Source organism: Parasteatoda tepidariorum, chromosome 9 (assembly GCF_982258835.1).
Source record: "Parasteatoda tepidariorum strain Cologne lab strain chromosome 9, Ptep-v5.0, whole genome shotgun sequence".
Taxonomy (NCBI): Eukaryota; Metazoa; Arthropoda; class Arachnida; order Araneae; family Theridiidae; genus Parasteatoda; species Parasteatoda tepidariorum.
Genome location: NC_141763.1, coordinates 16,430,221 through 16,452,898, shown reverse-complemented (window position 1 = coordinate 16,452,898; position 22,678 = coordinate 16,430,221). Strand labels below are relative to the sequence as shown.

Sequence of the window (22,678 nt, the reverse complement as noted above, 5' to 3'; positions counted from 1 at the left end):
GTAAAAAATTCTCAAAATGAAGATGGCCGCAGAATTTCGTCTGCTACTCTAAAAACGTGCGGGACGTCACATAAGGGTAGATCGATTAGAAAAAGTTCTAGACCATCAATTTTGACTGCTATAAATGATGGTGAAAAAAAATCTTGTTGGAACTATGATGGCCTTATTGTCAAATACAAAATTGTATATTTTCATATGGATTGCTGATCACAAAACTTTAAAACACAATAAATTTAGAACTATGTTTCTCTTACTTGCTGTATCTACAATTGGGTACTTGCACTTCATGAAGAAGAAAACCTCACATACCCACACATGTGACCTATGACATCAGAGTCAGCTAATCTTTACCAGCAAAATAGCGGATTAAAGTTGAGTTAAGTTTCTCTATGTAAGTTAGAATGTTAATTAACGATAAGTTAATTAAATACAAAGCCGTATCACACATTGAATAAGTGGAAATACAATTCTTTCTCGTTTACTTCTTTTACTTAACTTAGATTTATTATTTGTTTATGTATTTTATTGAAACCGTGGTATATTTTTGTTTCGTGTACCTGGCCACTTCGATGCCTATTTAGTTTGTTTATGTTCCAAATGGTTTCGTACCAGTTTTTGTGTTAGTCTCTGAATAAATATATGTAATGAAAGAATTTAAATCTTCGAAAAAGAATCTTTGTGAAAGAATTTAGAATATGCGACCTAAGAAAATTGATACTTGAGTGGCTTGGCTAACTCGAAATAGAATGGAAAGAACAGTAAATGCTAACGTAAACAAATGCTACGTTTTAACAACCAATGAGGATCGAGATACCCACACTACGATACTTGCAGGTGCCCCATTTTCGACCGATTGACTTTAAAGTTTGACACAATGCTCATAATAAAAATAGTTTTCGTTGGCTGTTTTTTAGTGTTCCACGAAAATGTAATTTATTTTATGGTATTTTTTGAATTTTTTTTAAAAATACCGCCATTTTTGGAAGTAAAAAAAAATTTTAAGCATTATACGTGCAACGTAAACTACATTCATGTAGTCTAAAAAAATTCAAACGGAATCAAATTTGGGTTTTCGTTTTTAATAAATGAGTACATCAAATTATGGATAGTTTAAAAAATAAGTTACGAACATTGAATTACATAAATTTTGCATTTGTGACATGATAAAAGGAAGATTAAAACATGTACAAAAAGATTAAAAAATGCATTAACACGTTCACCCCGGGAAAAGTGAAAATACTGGTACGGGAAAAGAGAAAATGCTGGTAGAAGAACTATTTCAATATTAGCTAATATTCGGGAGGAGTTAATCTATTCTCAAGAATAACAATACACTGTAAGGAAATTTATCACGGTCCTAGTCCTAGTGTTTAGATTTTATTGGGCACCTGGGCCGCGAAGCGGCCCCTTTTCCATTCATCTGGAATTTTTGAACAGTTTTGGTTGAGCAATGAGGTAAGCAGGCAATGGAGTTGCTTTTATGAATGTTTCAAGCTCTTTGCTTGAATAACTAAAAAGGAATCAAAAATAAATTGAGCAGCTTGCTCTAAACTGTGTTTGTTTGATTTTGAAGTTGTTCAGAATTGTATCAGCATGAGTAAACGTTATTTTCAGAAAGGTTGATGAAATTATTTGTTTTGATAGTTATGATATGAGGCGTCGGAGGTGAAATGTGCAGCTATTGGTCTGTAGTTTTTATCTTTGATATAATTTTCAAATTTAAAGATTTCATTAAAATTTGCTGTTTTACATTCTATGGCTTTATCGAAAAAATCTGCGTTTAGCTTGTGTATATGCTGTGATAGAGTTGGTATTTTGAGATCTGCATGTATATTGGTATTCCGGATGAACCATTTTGCACAGGTTATTTTTCTAAGGATCTTGTTTTGGCATTGGTTTAATTTCTTCAGTAGATGTTGAGGTATCGTTGTCCAGGCAGGTGAGGCATAGGTAAGTATTGGGCGGATCATTGCTGTATATAGTAGCTTCTTTAGTTTAAGTGACATATTCTGATTATATATTAATGGTTGTATGGCTATTATTGCTGCATTTGCTTTATCTATTGTGCTTTTGATGTGATCATTCCAGGTGAGTTTGCTATTAATTATAAGGCCAAGATAACTTGCCTTTTTAACTATTGGTATTGGTATGTTGAACATTTTTGGTTGAAGTTGTGGAAGTATTTTAATTTTTCTTTTTTGTATAATTAATATTTGTGATTTTCCAGCATTTACTGCAGTTTTCCATTTTATGCACCAGTCTTCTATTTCGTCTATATGGTCTTGTAGTTTTTGAAGAGCATGATTTGGGTTAAATTTATCACGGCGAAGAAGCAATTCAGTATAAAAATTGCATCCGTTAAAATCAATTGGTAGTTATGGATTTTTATTATTCCCGGAAAAAAACTAAAAAACGAAAACTACTGTGACCAGTTTTTACTACGGTGCGCTGCCAAGATGAGACAATCTAGCGTGACCCACCGGTGGTACAACATACTACTACTTCAAAGATATATAGGACCTCCCAGAATACAACGAAACAGAATCGATGAATCGGTTAGTGGCGCTTCGCGCCAAACGCCGAGATAACCCCAATATCCAGCATCCAACCCACCGGTGGGTCAACCCGGCGTGAACGTGTTAAGCTTATCACAGTCTTTGTAAAATTCATTAAAAAAAACTAAAAGGATTAAGAGATAGTAGGCAGTTGAAACAGTACTAGCTGTATCATTTATTACCAGAGATGCCAGCTACTCCGGATTGGACAAAATGTTTTAAAAAACGGTAGAAAACAAGAAACTAAAATTTTCCTATTTTCGGTTAAATTTGCTATATTAAAAGGCTTAACACGTCTCAACTATTATCATCATCGAAATATAACTGGGCGCCTGGGGCCGTCGTCTCAACTATTAAAAAGTGGTGTTAGATATAAGCCTTTGAATTATTTAGAAGTAGTGGTGAATCAAAAGTCCTATAAATCGAATTTACTAAAATAAGAATCACAGATTAAAAGACTACCAAATGAAAATATTTCTCTTCTTCTTTATTTAAATAAACTGAGCACCAGGGCCGCGGAGAGGCCCCTATCCCATTCATCATTAAATTACATACAGTAAGGTAACACACATTGATTTGGTGAACATTATGGTTGCCATAAAAAAAATCAAGCCGTTTGCTTGTGAAATAATAAAACAGTGAAAAAAATTCAATATGACAAATTGACGTTTTTACATAACACTAGAAATATTGATTGCAGACTTAAATTGAAAATAAAGATAAAACATGATTTGATATGTACAATAATTGATTTTTGAAAAATGAAAGACATAATTGATGAAGAAAATATCTCTGTAAAACTATCATAACATTCACCAAGTTTTTTAATAACTAGCAAATGTATTATATAAGTTAACCCATACCGGAAAAAAGGCCATATGTTGGCGTGATTATTTTTTTTAATTCTTTATAATACATTTACAATTAAATTAAGTGGTAGTTTTAAAATAAAAGAATTCATGTAAATATTTGTAAGTGATAGTCACTTATTTACGTCGCAATAGAGATGAACAAGGAACTGAACTATTGGCTATTAAAATCAAGTTTATTATACGAAAAATTAATTATTAAAGCACACTTTTGTGTTTTACTTGAAAAATGGCCAGTTTGTAAGAGAAACTGCTTGAACTGCTTATCCAGCAACCACTCGGACACTTGACCTCACAGTGTTAAAACAAATTCATCTACTGATGGGATAGGGGACGCTTTGCGACCCAGTTCCAGAAGAATACTATGACTTTTATTATTCAGTTTCAATAGTATATTGATGAAAATATGCTACAAAAAGTTGCTTAATTTTATTTCTTTTTATAAAATTTCGAATTTTGTAAATCAGCCCTTTTTACAATTTTAGTTGCCAGAGGCAACCTTGCAAACAGAAGCAAATAAACTTCTGTGAAACAGCGTGTTGATTCATTTGTTCCTAAATATTGGTGATCATATGCATTGTATATTAAATTTATTAAATAGTAAAACATAATATATTTATATAAATTGTATGTTAGAAAAGTGGCTTTTTACGTGAAGCCTGTCCCTAGCCCTCACGGTAAAAACAGTCTCCAGATGGCGCTGCGAACGCGGAGGAATGGAACTCACGATGCGACTTTCCGCAATTAACTCTCATTATCTTTCATCACTTTTTTAATTAACATAAATCATGAACCTTTTAATTTTATATATATATTCATCATCTTTATCACCTTGTAGTTTAGAAACAATAAATGTTTATTCAGATTTAAAAAAGGCGGTCCATAATAAAAGGTAAGTGGAAACTTACCATTACCTTCATCCTATATTAAAAAAACAAGAATTAATTCGATTGAACAAAGCCTTAAATCTTTCACACATAGTGGTGAGGAAAATAACTTAAAATCAATTATTTTACTAAACATGGAATCATATATAAAAACATAAACATTGCTACCATAAAAAAAAAAAACTTTCTCAGAAAGGGTAGAAAGTTGGAAGCCCTGAAGCAAATAGTGTCTTTTAAGTGCTGGCGAAATTCGAAGAACATTTTTTTACTTAATTATTACGCATGTCTGCCAACTTCAGAGGCAATCAAATTCCAACTTTATAGTACTACACAAAATATTTTACTTTTAAATTAAGATATGTTCTCTGAGACAAAATAAAATCACTTTTAAGTTGAGAATTCAATAAAGTGAATTAAAAAAAACTTCCTCCGGCAGTTGAGTGAACAAAAGTTATAAAACATTTTTTTCAATTCTTGGTTTTCAAGAAAAATTTCGATTTTTTAAGCTTTTATTACCGAAATATTTTAATTTTATTCTTTCTCTTTGAAGTGTTTATGGAATTTTTTCTTTCGCTATTTAATTCATTAAGAAATTCTCCCTTTAACACCATTTTTACTTTGTCTCTGTATGGTGCAGACCACATTTTACTTTAAAATTAAAAATTTCTCTGAGCAGTATAATTAATTTTTTTCATAACACTTATTATATCACCATAACGCATTATAGCGCATAAAGCCTGAAAATTTTGTTCAATTTCCTTTTGTAATTCACGAGATATAATTGTTTTAAATTAATAAGTGCCGAAAATTTCAATTGCTTATTGAGAAAAAAAAACTTTAATTTAATTCATAAACTATTTCAACAAAAGTGTTTTTAGTAGATTTTTATAACAAACCATTCGGAGGCGCCATGTCTCTGGGGATAGAGCGTTCGCTTTCCAATGAGGTGAACCGGGTTCGAATCCCGTCAATGGCTGGTCGATACGAATTCCGCATCCGATTTGCACCGACCACAGTGCTGACGTGAAATATTCTCAGCGGTAGACAGATCATAAGTTAGAGTTCCCCTGCCGTTAGGCTAACCGTGGGCTTCCTCTCCATGTAACGCAAATGCGGGTTAGTTCCATCAAAAAATCCTCCACAAAGGCAAATTTTTTGCCAATACTTGATCCAGGAGTTCCCTTGTCTTCTGTATTGGTTCAAAATTACAGGGCTACTGAGTTGAACATCAGTAGTCGTAAACCCAAAATTGGGTCGGCTGTTCAGCATCGGTTATAAACCTGCGGTGAAAACAAACTATTAAATTTTTTCTTTTGCAGTTGTGTCGTGTACGGCCATTTTTGTAGCATAGTTTTTTTTAAAAATATATTGATATAATTTAATTAATATAATTTCTTAAATATAGTTTTGGGATCGAACAGAAATGGATTTAGTAACCATTTTAATAAACCTTTTTATTCGAATATTTTTTTTTTTGTTTTACAATTTTAGATTTAGATATATTTTTTGCATTGTGTTTTAAACTATACTGGTGTAAGAAATATAGAGAATTTGCAGACTTGGTCGATTATCTCTAGAACTACTGGACCGGATACTCCATTAACCAATGCATGGTTCATCGAATTTAATATGTACATACAAGGAGTGATCAAATGAAAAGGTATAAAATGACGTAAAATCGTAACAGTTAAATATTTGCATATTCCGCCATGGGAGAACGCAGCGAGACATCTCGGGATGCGATTGGAGTCTCTGACTGAGATCGGAGCATGCGCAGGAGAGAGGAGAGGCTCTTATCAAAAGCGGCGTCCAAATGATGCAGAAGTCCGTATGAGGACAGGATGGCGTTCGCGTTGCAAAATTCGACGATTGAGGAACAGCGAGGTGTTATTTGATTTCTGACGGCGGAACACTCCGACGACTACGCAAGTCCATGAAGAGCAAAAGACCGAGGCTGCTCACGGAGGTTGTGGTTCTGCTCCATGATAACGCACGTCCACACGTCTCCAGAGTCACACACATGGAACTGCCCAAGTTCAAGTGGGAGACGTTGGACCTTCCACCCTACAGTCCGGACATGTGGCCGTACGATTTCCATGTGTTTGGTCCACTGAAGAAACACCTGAAAGGGAAGCGCTTCCACTCGGACGACATACTCAAGGGCGCTGTGAAGGACTGGCTCTCGTCACGGCCACGAGAATTCTGGGAACTGCGGCTTGTTCATCAGTGGGATCGTTGTGCTCAGGCCTATGGTGTATATTTTGAATAAAGTCTACGTTTGTCCCCACCATGTCGTTTCGTACCTTTTCATTTGATCACCCCTTGTACATTGATACAAATCAAATCAAATAACCATTCAACAATTGTAATACACACGCATGGTCGTGCGCAACACTGGTTGGAGTCGAAAGGTATGAAATTGTCACAGGACAATTCAGGCCAATTGCCACAGGAAATGATAAACAGCCTTAATTCAAGTATGAAATCACGCTGCAAGGCCTGTATATCTGCAAGAGGGGACCATAACCCCAATCAACCCATTTTCGTTTTGTTTATTCTGCAAACTCTGTTTCATACTTTCCGACTCCAACGAGTGTTAAGCATGATCATGCGATTGTATTACAATTGTTGAATGGTTATTTGTATTGCATTGTATCAATGTATGTACAGATCAAATTTCATTAAAATCGGTCCAGTAGTTCTGGAGATAATCGACCAAGTCTGCAAATTCTCTTAATTTCTTTCATCAGTGTATTACGAATGCTGAGCCTTTTTGTAATAAAACGATTTTCATGAAAAACATTTTCATTATTTTTTCCTCTATTATTTTAATTGAATGGAAAAGAATTCCAGCCCTAGACTTTTAAATCAAATGCATTTTCGGTTAAATTGAGTAAAAATAAACATAATCATAAAAAATAAAAACAGCAAAAAGAAAATATTTCACCCGCCCTTTGATCTTTTAACATGGAAAGGGCGTAAGAGGTATTTTTTTTTTCTAATTTTAATGAACGTTACTTTTTAGTTCGAAATAACGATTAAGAAAGTTAAAGAAAATTTCCTTTTAAATTATTTATGACTTTATTTATTTTTTTAGAAAGTCACACATTTTTGGATAGAGTTCAACTAAAATATTTTTTACTTGGTATTCATTTCTTAAAAAAAAAACGTTAACTTGCTTCGAAAATATTTTTAAAAAAATTTAGTTAATGTTCTTTCAATATTAAGACTATTTTGATCGTTTTTCATTTGCTGTATGTACTAATAGTTAAGCATAAAAGCAGAAAAAATTTGTTTGAAATAGTTATCCTTAGGATAATAGTTATCCTTAGAAAGTGGTCATTGACATCAGGAGATAACTAAAATTAGGCTAAAACTTTTTTTTTTTTGAAAAAAAAGTGACTTGCCAGTTGATCTTCGACGGTACAGTGTTATTGTTATTTGGATATAATTGGAGGCACTGCTTTCAGCTCCTTTCGCACAGAAAAAAAAATTATCAATTGTCACATCAAGAGTAAAAAATACATTAATTAATAGATCTCGAAAGCTTTTATTGTATTAGAACACATCACACCAAGAGTAAAAAAATATATTAATTAAAAAATTTCAAAAACTTTAAGAACACTGTATTAGAAGACATCTCATCAAGAATAAAATATATTAATTAAAAAATCTCAAAAACTTTTACTGTATTAGAACGCATCACATCATGAGTAAAAAAGTATATTAATTAAAAAATTTCAAAAACTTTAAGAACACTGTATTAGAAGACATCTCATCAAGAATAAAATATATTAATTAAAAAATCTCAAAAACTTTTACTGTATTAGAACGCATCACACATGAGTAAAAAAATATATTAACTAAAAAATTTCAAAAACTTTACGAACACTGTATTAGAAGACATCTCATCAAGAATAAAATATATTAATTAAAAAATCTCAAAAACTTTTACTGTATTAGAACGCATCACATCATGAGTAAAAAAATATATTAATTAAAAAATTTCAAAAACTTTAAGAACACTGTATTAGAAGACATCTCATCAAGAATAAAATATATTAATTAAAAAATCTCAAAAACTTTTACTGTATTAGAACGCATCACATCATGAGTAAAAAAATATATTAATTAAAAAATTTCAAAAACTTTAAGAACACTGTATTAGAAGACATCTCATCAAGAATAAAATATATTAATTAAAAAATCTCAAAAACTTTTACTGTATTAGAACGCATCACATCATGAGTAAAAAAGTATATTAATTAAAAAATTTCAAAAACTTTAAGAACACTGTATTAGAAGACATCTCATCAAGAATAAAATATATTAATTAAAAAATCTCAAAAACTTTTACTGTATTAGAACGCATCACATCATGAGTAAAAAAATATATTAATTAAAAAATTTCAAAAACTTTACGAACACTGTATTAGAAGACATCTCATCAAGAATAAAATATATTAATTAAAAAATCTCAAAAACTTTTACTGTATTAGAACGCATCACATCATGAGTAAAAAAATATATTAATTAAAAAATTTCAAAAACTTTAAGAACACTGTATTAGAAGACATCTCATCAAGAATAAAATATATTAATTAAAAAATCTCAAAAACTTTTACTGTATTAGAACGCATCACATCATGAGTAAAAAAGTATATTAATTAAAAAATTTCAAAAACTTTAAGAACACTGTATTAGAAGACATCTCATCAAGAATAAAATATATTAATTAAAAAATCTCAAAAACTTTTACTGTATTAGAACGCATCACATCATGAGTAAAAAAATATATTAATTAAAAAATTTCAAAAACTTTAAGAACACTGTATTAGAAGACATCTCATCAAGAATAAAATATATTAATTAAAAAATCTCAAAAACTTTTACTGTATTAGAACGCATCACATCATGAGTAAAAAATATATTAATTAAAAGATCCCAAAAACTTTTACTGTGTTAATACGGAATTGGTTATACAAGTTTAGTTTCCAATTCCCTTAGGATAAAATTTAAATATAAATTTATAGTGCTTAGAAATTTAAAATGATGCTTTCATAATCATAGCAGAGTTGATAATTCATTACGGTTATAACCGTGATGAATTATCAACTTCTTCAAGGTTTGCTACTTTCGATTCAACAGATCGAAACCCAATAAGTTATCGAAAACCGTTTTTGTTCAAATAAACGTAATCGAAAGAGCACCAATAATCTGTGCTTTAATTAATATTTAGGTTATGTTTAGGAAATTACATGATGAAAAAAAAATAACAAATTAAAAAAAAATCCATAATTATTTCTCATCCTATTCATGCATAAGTATTTTTCTCCAAACATTCAAATTCAAAATAAAATAGCCAAATTCAAGAATTATTTTTCACCGATAACCTCTCTAACACACAAAATAAGTGTCTGAGGTAGCTAAGATTTTTCAAGGCTACTGAAAAATGTCTAAATTTATCTTTCATTTGTTAATAACGAAATTATTTCCGAGTTATTTTTTGCACATTTCCTGTAAATTAAATATGCATTGATAATTATTAATGATCATATCAGGTGATTTTTCTGTCGAATGAAAATGCATAATTTGTTAAAGTCACAACTACTTTTTCAGGGTGCGTAGCCAGATTTTTCAACAAAAAATAAGCCCTTTTTAAGCACTCAAAAAATATTTTTATTTGTTAAAGTGACAACTACTTTTTCAGGGTGCGTAACCAGATTTTTCAACAAAAAATAAGCCCTTTTTAAGCACTCAAAAAATATTTTTAATCACATTACAAAAGAAAAATCATAATTGGGATTTGGGCAGAACTAAAAAATTTTTTTTTTATCATTTAAAGTTCTTAATTTATAAACATAAAAAAATCATCATCAAAAATTTTTTTCAAACGTTACATAATCATAATAAAATAACTAGTTTCCGATAAATATTGCAGAGAAAATTGTGAGAATCATAAATTTTTTTTTGTAATTATAGAACGGCAATCGACACGGCAAAGAAAAAATCTCTTTTTAAAACATAGAAAATTAAGCACTTTTTACAAACCCCAAATAAAAGAAGCATCTTTAAGGGCGTTATAAAACATGAATCAAAAATAAGCACCTTTAAGTACTTTTTAAAAACGCTACGCACGCTACACTTTTTTATGATACATTGGGATCTACACAAACATCTCTGCATGAGATTTAAACAAATAACTAAAAAAGTTTTTATTTAAAACATGAGTAGTAAAATTTAACAACCTCACATCACAAATGTCTGAGAAAAAATGAAGTACAGGAAATGAAATGTAGTTGTAATATAATTATAAATGCAAGAGAGGTATAACGCGACTTGAACATTCTTTAAATATTTTACCTTATACAGATATACCTAAATTATTGCAATAATTTTTTTTATTCTATTTCCTAAGGGTTACTTTTTCTCTAATGTTTGCTTTACTACAACGAATTTAAGCAGAAACTCGAAGGGAAAAAAAGGCTTTAGGGTAGCTTAGAAAATGGTGTAAAATAAAACTTTTTTGGATTTGGGATGAAAATAAATTTTCTTTCAAAGTTAAATAAGAATTTATTGTAGTTGACTCGAGGAAGTCATTGTGTATTCTACATCGATTCTTTAAATTAGAAAAAGAATCTTCAGTTAGTTTTGAAAAAGTTTTCTTTTTATTTTAAAATTCACTACATCGTGTTTCTATTATTTTTTTTTAGAATCAAAAACCTTCAGGCAATAAATTACAAAATTTTTTATTTGTCTTGTTTTGAACTCGTTGAATTATTAAATACTTACCACGTTTCCTGTTTCAACGACAGATTTTCTTTTTTTTTATACCTAAAATAATTTCGCAGTTCCACTATTTATTTTTGGTCCAATTAGTTTAAAATATTTTTTTTAAAAAATATAGCTTATTTTGTATAAATAAGAGCTTTATCAAAAAATAAAAACCAAAATGGTTCATCATATACCATTCATTATTGTATTGTCGGCCTGGTTTATATTTTAGATTTTATTTCATAACCAGCGTAGGACAGCCAACGGAATTCTGTGATTGCGACTATCAATGCTCAAGTCTGTAGTCTTGTAATTTTGAACCCAATCCAGGAGAAAAACTAATGAATCAAGCAGTGGGATAAACTAGACATAGACAACAAACTGGACAACATAAACTCAACAAACATTCGAACAACAAAACAACAACAAAAAATCCATCATCATGTGCTGTCTTGAAAAAATGGGCGCTGCTCAAAATGCCCGTTGAAACCGCTCAAAACTAGACAAAGCAAAAAAAGAAAAAAAAATCCTTTTTAATTTTAAACAATGCATCCAGGTTCTTAACTTCTACGTTTCTCTTGAGGAAGGCGATTACCAAATCAGGATGAAAATTCACTCTATCTCCATTTTCTTAAACCCGCATTTTGAATTACGCCCGATTTAATTTTTAAATGCGTACTTTTAGTCGTGTCCATTTTCTGAACATGTATTTCGAGCGATGCCCTTGTTTTCAAACATGTATTTCAGGCTGTTACTCTTTTCTTAAACAGGTAATTCAAATATTTAAAATTAAAAAAAAAATCACCAACAATTTGCTATGAAAGAACATAAGAAAAAGGTGTTGCACTTAGTCAGTTTACGGAAATCTCTAATAGCTTTTAAACTCTAAAGTAATGAAAATACTGGTGTATGAAGTATTTTTGAAATTTTGAGGTAGAAAAATTGAGCTTTAAGGTAAGAGATTATTCTTCATCTCCAACCGCTACAGCCAGTTGCCGTCTCTACTAGCTTATTCCTTCTCGATCTGTCCGACGCCAGTACTTTTCATCTATTTATACCCGCACCATCTATTATGCTGCTTGACTATCTTCCCATTCCCCTCTGACTTGTAGAAGGTTCTTATTTTCTCTGAATCATTGTTGTTATATATGTAGATTATTCGAGGCAAGCGGTTTGATGGATTCTAATTGCCCTGACTATAATTGATAAAGAATAAATCCCTTATTTAGAGCTACTACTCATCTGAAAAAAAGAAAAAAACATGTCTTAGACACATTTCTTATTTAGCTTTTTCTAATAAAAAATATTATTTACAGCTACCAATACTTAAAAATGTTTTTAATCTACATCTTATATTCCTATATCTTTACCTAATCTGTAACTAAGTACCCTCCAAAATATGGGCTTTGGCACATTCATCTGAGAGAGGAAAAATAGCCTTAGCAGATGGGATTGAAGGGGGCAAGTGCCCTACGTCCTTGAAAGCTGCTTAGCCCGCGGTTTATCACAACTTGTACAAATCATGTATTTAAGTATTGGTACAATAAACATTAACAGGCTTATTAATCTTTATAAAGTCGAAGGACAGGATTAGGATCCCTGATTATTTGACAACATGTCCATTGCTATTATTACCTCTTTATTTAGCTTATTTCTTCGTCCTTGAGGGGCAATTCTGTGAATAAAACTTTAAACCAAGAGTTAACGATCGTGCCATAAGCCTCTGGGCAACTTAATCACATTACAGACAACGGTGTAGAAAGCTGAATTTAGTGTGTGATTGATTATCAGATTCACGTCAGAGTCCAAACACGATACTTAACTTAATGGCTTGTTAGATCTTCTCTCCCTGTCAACTAAAGCCGTTCCGAAAAACGTATTTAACGCACTTAAACCATCTAATGTTTGCTCTGAGAGTATACTTAGCACATTCTATCAAGGATTTTATGGATTTTACGAACGCTTTCGTAACGCAATAAGAGAGACTGAGGAAGACTTAAATCCTCTCTTCATCCTCTGGAGTTTCTATATTTACTTTTAATGCGAGTTTGAATTATTTTGTTTCATTTTGAGTCGCCTTTAAATGGCGTAGTTTTAAATTTAATGCTAATATTTTTAATTGTGCAATCAAGTTGATAGGAAATTATTAATTTGTTTTCACTGCTGTATTTGTATAGAAAAATTCAGTATTATTATCAAAATAAACTAGAGTATTTGAAAAGTTTCGAAAAGCTTCAGAAATTAATTTTAATTTGTTGTTTTTGCAATTTGTACAATCACTTAAAATGTACATATTCAAATTATATGCAAAATTTCACTTGATTTCTTTTGCCCTAAAACAACTATACAACTTTTATATGTAATAAATAAACGTAATTAGTTGGAATTAATTATGATTATAAATGAGTCACTAATTATAATAGTTATATTTGGAAATAAATGAAAACATTTTGCATTCAAACTAACTTATAACTCATAATGTTTTAAGCGTATTTAATCCTATTGTACCCAAAAATTATTTTAAAAAATTTGTTATTAAAAAATTTTTTTAACGAAATAATTTAAAAAAGTCATAAAAAGTAAATAAAATAATTTAAAAAAAGTTAAAATTATTTAAATTTTTTAAAAAATATTCATGTATTCATTCGGTTTTATTCAACAAGGGTAAATAAGCCATATGTTGCTGAACCAAATAAGAAGAATAAAAAAAAAATATTAAGTGGTTGTGCAAATTTATGTCAATTAGGGAAAATTTTAAATCGCCACTTTGTCTTACACGGCATATATTAAATATTTTTAAAAAAAGGCTATTTTTAACTAGATTTGGGTACCCATATCTAATTAAAAAGGAAAGCCGATCGGTTTTGTATGGTGGTCAGGGAGCTGATCTCAAGTCAGAATTCTCCCGGGTTCGAATCCCAGATAAGGCAGGGATGCTCTTTTTACTTCTCTTCTTTGTACTATCTGTTCCTCTTACTGTTGGAGCAACATTGGCCCACCTAATGTGGTCCCCCCCCGAGAGAGTAACCAACAAAACTGCCCTTCTGATACCCAAAAGACAAAAGTCAGTATTCGGGTGGTCATTGAAAAAAAAAAGATTAAAAATGGCACTTAACTAGTTACCCATAAAATGCTAAATTATGCATCAAGAAAACGATTAATTTTAAATGCTCTGTGATTAGTTTGTGCAATGTAAGTAGTTATTTTAGTTTTTTGCAAATATTTCATATTCTTCTAAGTTATAACAATTTCTCATAAAAAATGAATTATCCACTTTCTCTTGCATTTTAGGTCACTTTTTTATCTATATATAAAAAAAAACTCAAAATTTCAGTTATTTTTTAATGTATGTAAATAGATATTTTTGAAACATTTCAAACAACACTAGTTCCATACCTTATTCAAGATCAAATATTTCACAAATTTACTTTACATTCTTTTAAAAATTGTTGTCGTATAAGTTATTTTATAATAATTTAATATACATTTTAATTAACATTTTCTTAATTTTTTTCAATATTATTTTCTTTTCAAAAGTGGTTTATCTCCCATTTGTGTTCATTAAAAATTTCGTTTCTAGAATCAAAATAGAAAAAAAAAATCTTTTTAAATGTCTATTATAAATTTTAAAAAAATTTATTTACTGAAGAATTCTGAAAATGTTCGCTATCATAGTAAAAAAGAGAAGCGTTCTGAAATAAACAAAAATGTATCAGAAAATAAATCAAATATTTAAAATCTGTTTTACATATACCGGTAAAAATGTAATAGATTGAGTATACAAGTTGATAAAACGTATACATTTTTTTTTTATCACGTTGCATTGGATATGAGGCATAACTGCTGAGAACGAAGACTCGCCTTAAACTCTATATTTTTTTCCTGCCAAAATTCTTATTATTTAAGAACAAGCTGCAGATAATCTAATATTATCGTTTTAATAACTATTATTTAATTAACTCTGCATCGGAAAAGTAAATATTAATTTAAACTGCATTCAGTATAATTCTATTCAATCAGAAAGAGATAAGTCTTTCGATTGCTAAAAAAGAGCTATGGTAACTTTATTAACACTAAGTCAGGATGACGACAATCGAAAAAAAAAACCAACAATCGAATCGACCATTTACCGCTGATCGAAGACTCCCCGTGCAGTAAATGGTGACTGATGCACGTTAAATCTGTCTAATCACTAAGTCCTCCATGTTTCTATAACAAATCATCCCTCTGAGGGTACTGATCCAGGAGTTTCCTTATCTTCTGGATTGGGTTCAAAATTGCTAGGCTACGGAGTTGAACATTAGTTGTCGTAAACCCAAAAACCGGGTTCGGCTGTTCAACGACGGATATAAAATAAAAATATGCTGCTTCCTTCCTTAGAACTGCAGCATATTTCCAACACTCTTAGGAGGGCCACACACTGAGGAGGCAAGCGGTAAGTAAGGGACTTATGAAAAGGAGATTCATTTAATATTATAGGAGGCAGATATCATATAGGCTATCATATATAGGAGGCAGTATATTTCCAACACTCTTAGGAGGGCCACACACTGAGGAAGTAAGCGGTAAGTAAAGGACTTATGAAAAGGAGATTCATTTATTATTATAGGAGGCAGATATCATATAGGCTATCATATATAGGAGGCAGTATATTTCCAACACTCTTATTAGGAGGGCCACACACTGAGGAGGCAAGCGGTAAGTAAGGGACTTATGAAACGGAGATTCATATATTATTATTATAGGAGGCAGATATCATATATAGGAGGCAGTATATTTCCAACACTCTTAGGAGGGCCACACGCTGAGGAGGCAAGCGGTAAGTAAGAGACTTATGAAAAGGGGATTCCCATACCTTAGCACATCACGTCTGCGCATCCTAAAGCAAAAGTATAGGAATTCACCTCTTGTATGCCTCATTCTTACCGGTTACCGTCCTAGTGTGTGGTCTGCCTTGCATTTATGAATGTACGTCCGCTGTTTAAGCGACGCAGCAAAGCTGAGAAGATTTTTGGTTTTATAAATAATTTGATTTGAAAGGATTTTTTTTAGAAAACCATTTAGTCTATTTTTTTTTCTTGCAGGTTGATATTAATTTCTAAACAATATACGAGTATGATGGACGATGACAAAACAATATGATCCTCTTCAGAGGAGGGAGCAGAGCATTTTTCGAAATTTGCTTCTTCCAATTTCGCGAACTTGTGATTGTGTTCTTCATCCTTCTGTGGTTCATGGTTCATTCTATCACCGGAGTTAATGACGGTGAGTGCTATTTTGAAAAAAACCTTATGACATGTATAGTGCACAAGATAAAAACCTTATGACATGTACAGTGCCGAGATAAAACCCTTATGATATGTACCGTACACGAGATAAAAAAAACTGTATGACATGTACAGCGCACAGGATAAAAAGCTTAGTAACGAACCAATCCCTTGAGGAGGTCGAGAGGCTGTCTTTAAATATGCTAATTTAAGTGTGCATATGACATATAACGTTAAGATATTAGACACAAAAACGTAACTTTCTTTGAACATATTTGCATTTTTTGCTTGAAGCATTAAGTATTTTAATCTTCAAAATGTGGTGGGGGTTAGATTTAATCTGGAAAATAGGGCTCTTATTAGAAAAGCGGTAGAAAGTTGTGGCTTATTGATTTTGATTTAACTTTTTGCCTATTTCGCCATAGCTCGGGAGCTATTTAAGTGAATTTAAGAAAAAATTTGGTCATGATCATAAGACTCGTTCATTCAAAGTGACTGGTTTTAAAATATAAATTCTAGGAAACAAAGGAACGACACAAACAATTTATCTATTGAGAAAGCTTTAAACTTTTTATACAGAAATTTCGGAATTTTGTTACAAAATATGCCAAAAGATGGCGCTATCGAAAAGAATGCAAATGCTGTAGAACTGTAATCTAACCTGTGATAGAAACGCACGTTATTTAATACAATATAATTATTTAAAAATAAAAACACCTGCAATTTAAATAGCAATAACGCGTAATGTTAATCATATGATGAAAAAATTGTTTTTCGCAAGTTCTACGCGAGCAAACAAAATGAAACTTTTAAAAACATTTACGTTTATGGAAAAAAAATTGTTTCTTTCATCCTCTGTTCAAATTTCAAGATCGCAAGTCTAACCGTTCTGGGATTAAAAAGAGAGTCATACAAACTCTTCCTATTATTAAAATTTAAATTAGCTCAGAAAGAGTTGTTGCGTCTTTGTAATATTACGTGCGCTACAGCACGCGATGAAGTATTATAATGATATTCTCAGACTTTTCATCTCTTGATTCCTAATGACCTTTGATCTAAGTGTTGCACTCGCTTTAATGCATCTGATGATGACGCCAATTCAGTAAAACCATTGCTGTATATTTCTCATGGGGAATAGTGTAGTACGCATTTAATGAACTAGAATTATAATTTACTATATTTAACATTCACTTAAGATGATCGGAAATTAGTGCATTAGATGAAGCTGAATAATCACTCTAAGTCCTATTTACCATTTTACTGCTGATTCATTTAGTAATTACTTGGGATGCTTTTGCTTATTTATTTATGGGAGAACAATTAGATAAATGGATTTAGCTAATATTTTTCTATTTAATTTTTTTATTCAAGTAATAAATAATTTAAATTAAAAAATCAAACTGAAAATAAATAAAATTAAACTATAAAGGATAGTTTTGTGGCATTCAAAGTTTGGATTAAATTATGGAAACACTTTTATACGAACTCGATGTAACAATCATTTTTTTAGTAACAAATTTTTTGGAAGACTTTACATGGCACAACTGTTGTCACAGTTTGAAAGATAATACTAAGTTTTTAAAAACGTTGTCCTTTTTGCCCATGAAAAATAAGGTTTACTATAGTAACAAACCACAGTTTAAAACCTTTCTATAGTATTGCAATGATTATATTAGAATGCTTTTTAAATTATATTGATAATTAAAAAAGGAAAAAAGCTTCTTTAAACTTCCAATGCTCAATTAAGACGATGAAAGTTTTTCATGAATAAAAAGAACGCCATTTTCAAAAGCTTCAAGCCTGATCTCTTAAACTATGGCAACAGTTTTGCCATGTAGTACTGCTTCCCAACGGTATTTGCTTGAAAGGGCAAGGCTTGGAATAGTTTTTGGATCAATATTGAATTACGCTGTGTCATTAGCTAATTTTAAGTTCCTGTATTAGTGAGTACTGCTTTTCAATGGTTTTCGATTGAAAAGGCAAAACTAAGCACGTTTTTTGCATCGATATTAAACCGCATTGTTTCATTAGCTTCTTTCAGTTACAGTATTTATTAGTCCTGCTTTTCTATGTTTTTCGATTGAAAGGGCATCACCTTACTCTGTTTCATAGAGTTTAGTAGGTAGTGTTTTAATGTACAAGATAAGTGTTTTAATGTGTCACTGTTTAAGCGGTCCAGCATAATACCAGCACTAATTTATAACATATTTAATTGTCAAAACAACATTAACAAAGGTATACAATTAACAAGCAGACAAACAAACCATTTTACATCCAGATCTCGTTCGTACTCAGAGCCAACTAATATAGAAGTATTTGGGGGAGGTTATCCAATGGAGGCGCGCATGCGCCAACCTCAAAGTTTTATTTAGTGATTTAGTGAACATTTGATTTTGATTTAGTGAATTCGAATTATAAGTTTTTTACTCGCTACTACTTCTAAATAATTGAAAGGCTTATGCGATAGGCCACTTTGTTAAAGTTAAGCCGTGTTGAGTATTTTAAAAAGTTGGCAAAATTAAAAATCAGCAAATCTTAGCTTGTAGTTCTCTACCGTTTTTCTTTGTTAAATTTTTTGTTGCATCCGGAACAGTTGGCATCGCTGATATGGGCTAATCACGTGGACACAAAAGAATTATTTTCGAAATCCGCATGAAAGAGACATATAGCAAAAACTAATAAAAATTAATTAAAAATTAATAATTCTTTAAAATTTTTTTTGATAATTAAAGCAGGCACTGAGTTTTCGTTCTTCGCCTTAGAAGATGTCATTGCTCATTTATCGTTACCCAGTGAGCACCTGTGAACCAAAGTCACTAAGGGGAGCAACATTACCCATGCCACACTGCCACAGATACCCGTTCATAGAGTGGGCCACATACACACATCACACACAGAAAGACATCCATGCCCTCAGCGGTATTCGAACCCACAGCCATTGGCTTCGTGTATCATTGGCACGCTAACCACTCGGGCAACTTTATGAAGATTGCATCAAAACGGATTTTGACATCTTGAAAGTAAAAATTTTCAAAATAGTTGTAAGAAAAAAGAATGCATTAAGAAGGCCAAGCCCATTCAGCCGAACTACTTAGGCAGAAAGTTGGTTCTCATTAAAAAGAAAATAAACATATTCGTTATAAGAATCCTTAATGAACCTTCAACCAAAAGATCTGAATAAAAAAAAATTTTTAAACTTTATTCGTCGACAGAAAGGAATATAAAATTAAGTTTAAGATATTTCAATGCGGCGCATTAAAATTTGACCTCTAAAAACATAATGAAACTTTTAGTTTGAAAGAAGAATAAATCAAATCTTTTCCACTTGGTCGACTTTATATTTCCTTCAAGCTAGTCGTAATGCCAGATCAGAACGGTCTAAGTTTTTTCAGACAAACAATCTTTTGTAAGTTTTTCCGCAATTTCCGGAGAAGTCCGAACTAAATGGAGCCATTTCTTGGAGGAAAAAAAAAGAGTAAATCCAATACAATTGAAGAAATAGAAAGTGAGTGGACCAAAACTCCATTTCTTCATCCATGTCTTTCTTCACTCCATAAAGACTGCGAGCAGCTCAACGCTCTATTTATTTTTGAAATGATGATTTGACGAGAAAACAGAGTGTTTTAAATCAGTGCCTTAAAAATGGCTTCCAGGCTTTAACGGCACTTCATTTTTGAGGCAGACGCAATTCGTTCTTTCACAGAAGCTTAGTGAGAAGTGCCATAGAAAAAATTCTATTTTTTGATCTTGATAAAAAAAATCTTATTTTTTAAATCATTAAAAAAGAATCTTAAATCTTTGGCATTCAAAATTTATCTATTTGTTTTACTAGTGCTTTTTGGAGAAAAAAATCTTAGTGTATTTATATTTTATAACTAGTGGGCAGCGCCCCCTGCTCGCTAACGCTCGCCAGCCCCCAAAAATTGTTACGCAATCTTATATGGTTTGCTTCGCAAACCAAGCTCTCTTCGCTCGCTACTAACTTAGGTACATTGTAAATGCACAAAATTCTAAGAATTCAAAACAATCATTCAAATCCATATAACAACTTTTTTTTTTTTAAATTACATATTTTTAGTTAATACTAAGTCATTAAAATAAATTTGAATTCAAATAAATGACATGTAATTCGTTAAACCTATTAGAAATGTGCTATAGTATAATTCGTGATATAAATCAAAAATCGTCAAATAAATTCATAATATTCGTGAAAAAAAAAGCGTTTTCGACAATATACTAAAATAGAGATCTATCGACAAAGACTACTCACTTCTGCCTAGCTTAATAGTATGAGATTGCAGCAGCTGATAGGGTGAATTTCGGAAGAGATCACATTTGGAGAGAATGCTCTCTCTGGTTATTTCAGTTTCCGTTTTTAAAAGCGCTATATGTAGAGCCACCTCAGCTAGATTTGGCATGTGACATTTTTAACGGCAATCATTGGTCGATTTTCTAGCGTTGCCATTCGGGGAGTTGTAATGAGGCTTTTTTTGTCGCCATGTAAGAGAAATATATATATAGATTAACACAGGGATGCCACAGGTGACTAAAAAAATGTAAAAAGTGATATAAACTCTATTAATTTTTATTTATTTACTATCTCTCGCATTGATCAATCGTGTCCCGCAGTGGACTGATCGTTAAGACACGGTTCCCAGCAGATCACCGAAATCAAGCATTACTGGCTGCTGTCAGTGTGCGGGTGGGTGATCACTTGGATCAGTCTGCGTAGGGACCGAGGGTGTACGGTATGGGTCCTCGTTAAACTGTTCTACCGTAAAGTGCTCGACTTCGCGTGCAGGTCGTCGGGCTACCGAAGCGGGGGTGCCATCCCCTCTGAAGAGGATCAAAATTGTGATGGCATGTCTTCGGATCATCCTCAGGGATGTTTTCCAGACCGTCGCCAATAGCCCATTGTGCAGCTCTAGTGTGACGTAAATGAACTACAAGAACAAGAACTTGATCAATCGTAACTAGCACCGGGACCTGCATTTCATATTTAAATCGAACAATGTTGTAGTTTTTAATCAAACCGTTATGTCTGGTTTTGTTAAATCTTTATTTATCTCTAATTAATGGTGGCAGCGCTCCGTGCCACAAGTCTTTGGTTCGATCTTTGGGCTAGGCAAGGTTGACTCAGTCTTTTATCCCTTCAGCGGGTCGATAAAATGAGTACCAAGCAAGTTTGGGAACTAAACACTCTGGGTTTCGCGTTCGGCTGACCAGCAAGCCAGAACATCTGCTCTTGCTCTCCAGAGGTGAAGAAAACTGAGATGGGCACAGTAGGCCTTGGTCTTCTAGGGGCTGTCGCGCCACTGAGTTTAGTTTAGTTTCATCTCTAGTTAACAGCTAATTTAAGTAACTATTTCTGTTTAATTAAACCTATTGAGTCAGTAATTACCACATAATTACTGAGCTGGCCTCATTGGCCGAATACTCGTAGATACTACTTCTTAGTTTCCACTGTTTATTTACATTTACTTTTAAAAGTAAATTGAAAAAAAAAAATGCTGTAGAAAGTTACTAATTTTATTAAAATTTTGAACTTAATTAAATTAGTCAGCACTTTTGGAGTTTTAGTCACACATGGCAGCCCTGCTAACTAAAATATCTAACCGGTCTGGATTGCGGATAAATATTTTCCAGTGGTAGCAAAATTTATATTTTAATGCATGTTTCTACTAATGTATGTCCTAATGTATGTTAGTAAATTCGATTCGATTAATAGAAGTTTTACCCTCCGCTGCTTCAAAATGATTCAAGGACATATGAATCGACTCTTTGTTTCAGTTATTTCGGTTTTATAGTTCCGGTATTTATAGTTCTTTATCGTTTTTTTTTTCAAAAATATTCTGTAAAATCCGGTGGCATCTCGTTATTAAAGAGAAGTCGATACAAAACGTAATGCATCGCATATAGTTCGTTCATCAACAGTTGGCACTTGTTTCCAGCTCCTCGGACGAAGAGTTCATTTCAGAGCGAGAGTAAAAGGAAAAACATTTCCGCGCTTGAAATTGAGACAACCCTATTGCGCGTCAAACGCAAACAGAGAATTCTTTTTCGGTCACTCACTTCGCTTTATCATCTGCTATTATACCTCTCGTTACTCCAGCTTATTTAAATATATTGCAAGGTCGGTAGGGCGCTGGGCCCATATCCAAGAGGTCGTGGGTTCGATCCTCGCCGGCCGAAGACTCCCCGTGTAGTAAATGGTGACTGATGCACGTTAAATCTGTCGAGTCTCAAAGTCCTCCATGTTCCCATAACAAATCGATACCTCTGGGGGTACTGATCCAGGAGTTTCCTTGTCTTCTGGATTGGTTCAA

General features: G+C 32.0%; 1 protein-coding gene across 1 annotated transcript in view; it reads left to right on the top strand.

Annotated features, from left to right (window-relative positions):
- The window catches only part of LOC107442942 (uncharacterized), a 96,471-nt gene that overhangs the window by 43,425 nt on the left and 30,368 nt on the right, over positions 1-22,678 (top strand). Inside the window, exon 3 of the mRNA XM_021144629.4 lies at positions 16,170-16,350. Coding sequence (XP_021000288.3) covers positions 16,224-16,350 — 127 coding nt within the window. The 5' untranslated portion in view covers positions 16,170-16,223. The remainder of the gene's footprint in view (positions 1-16,169; positions 16,351-22,678) is intronic.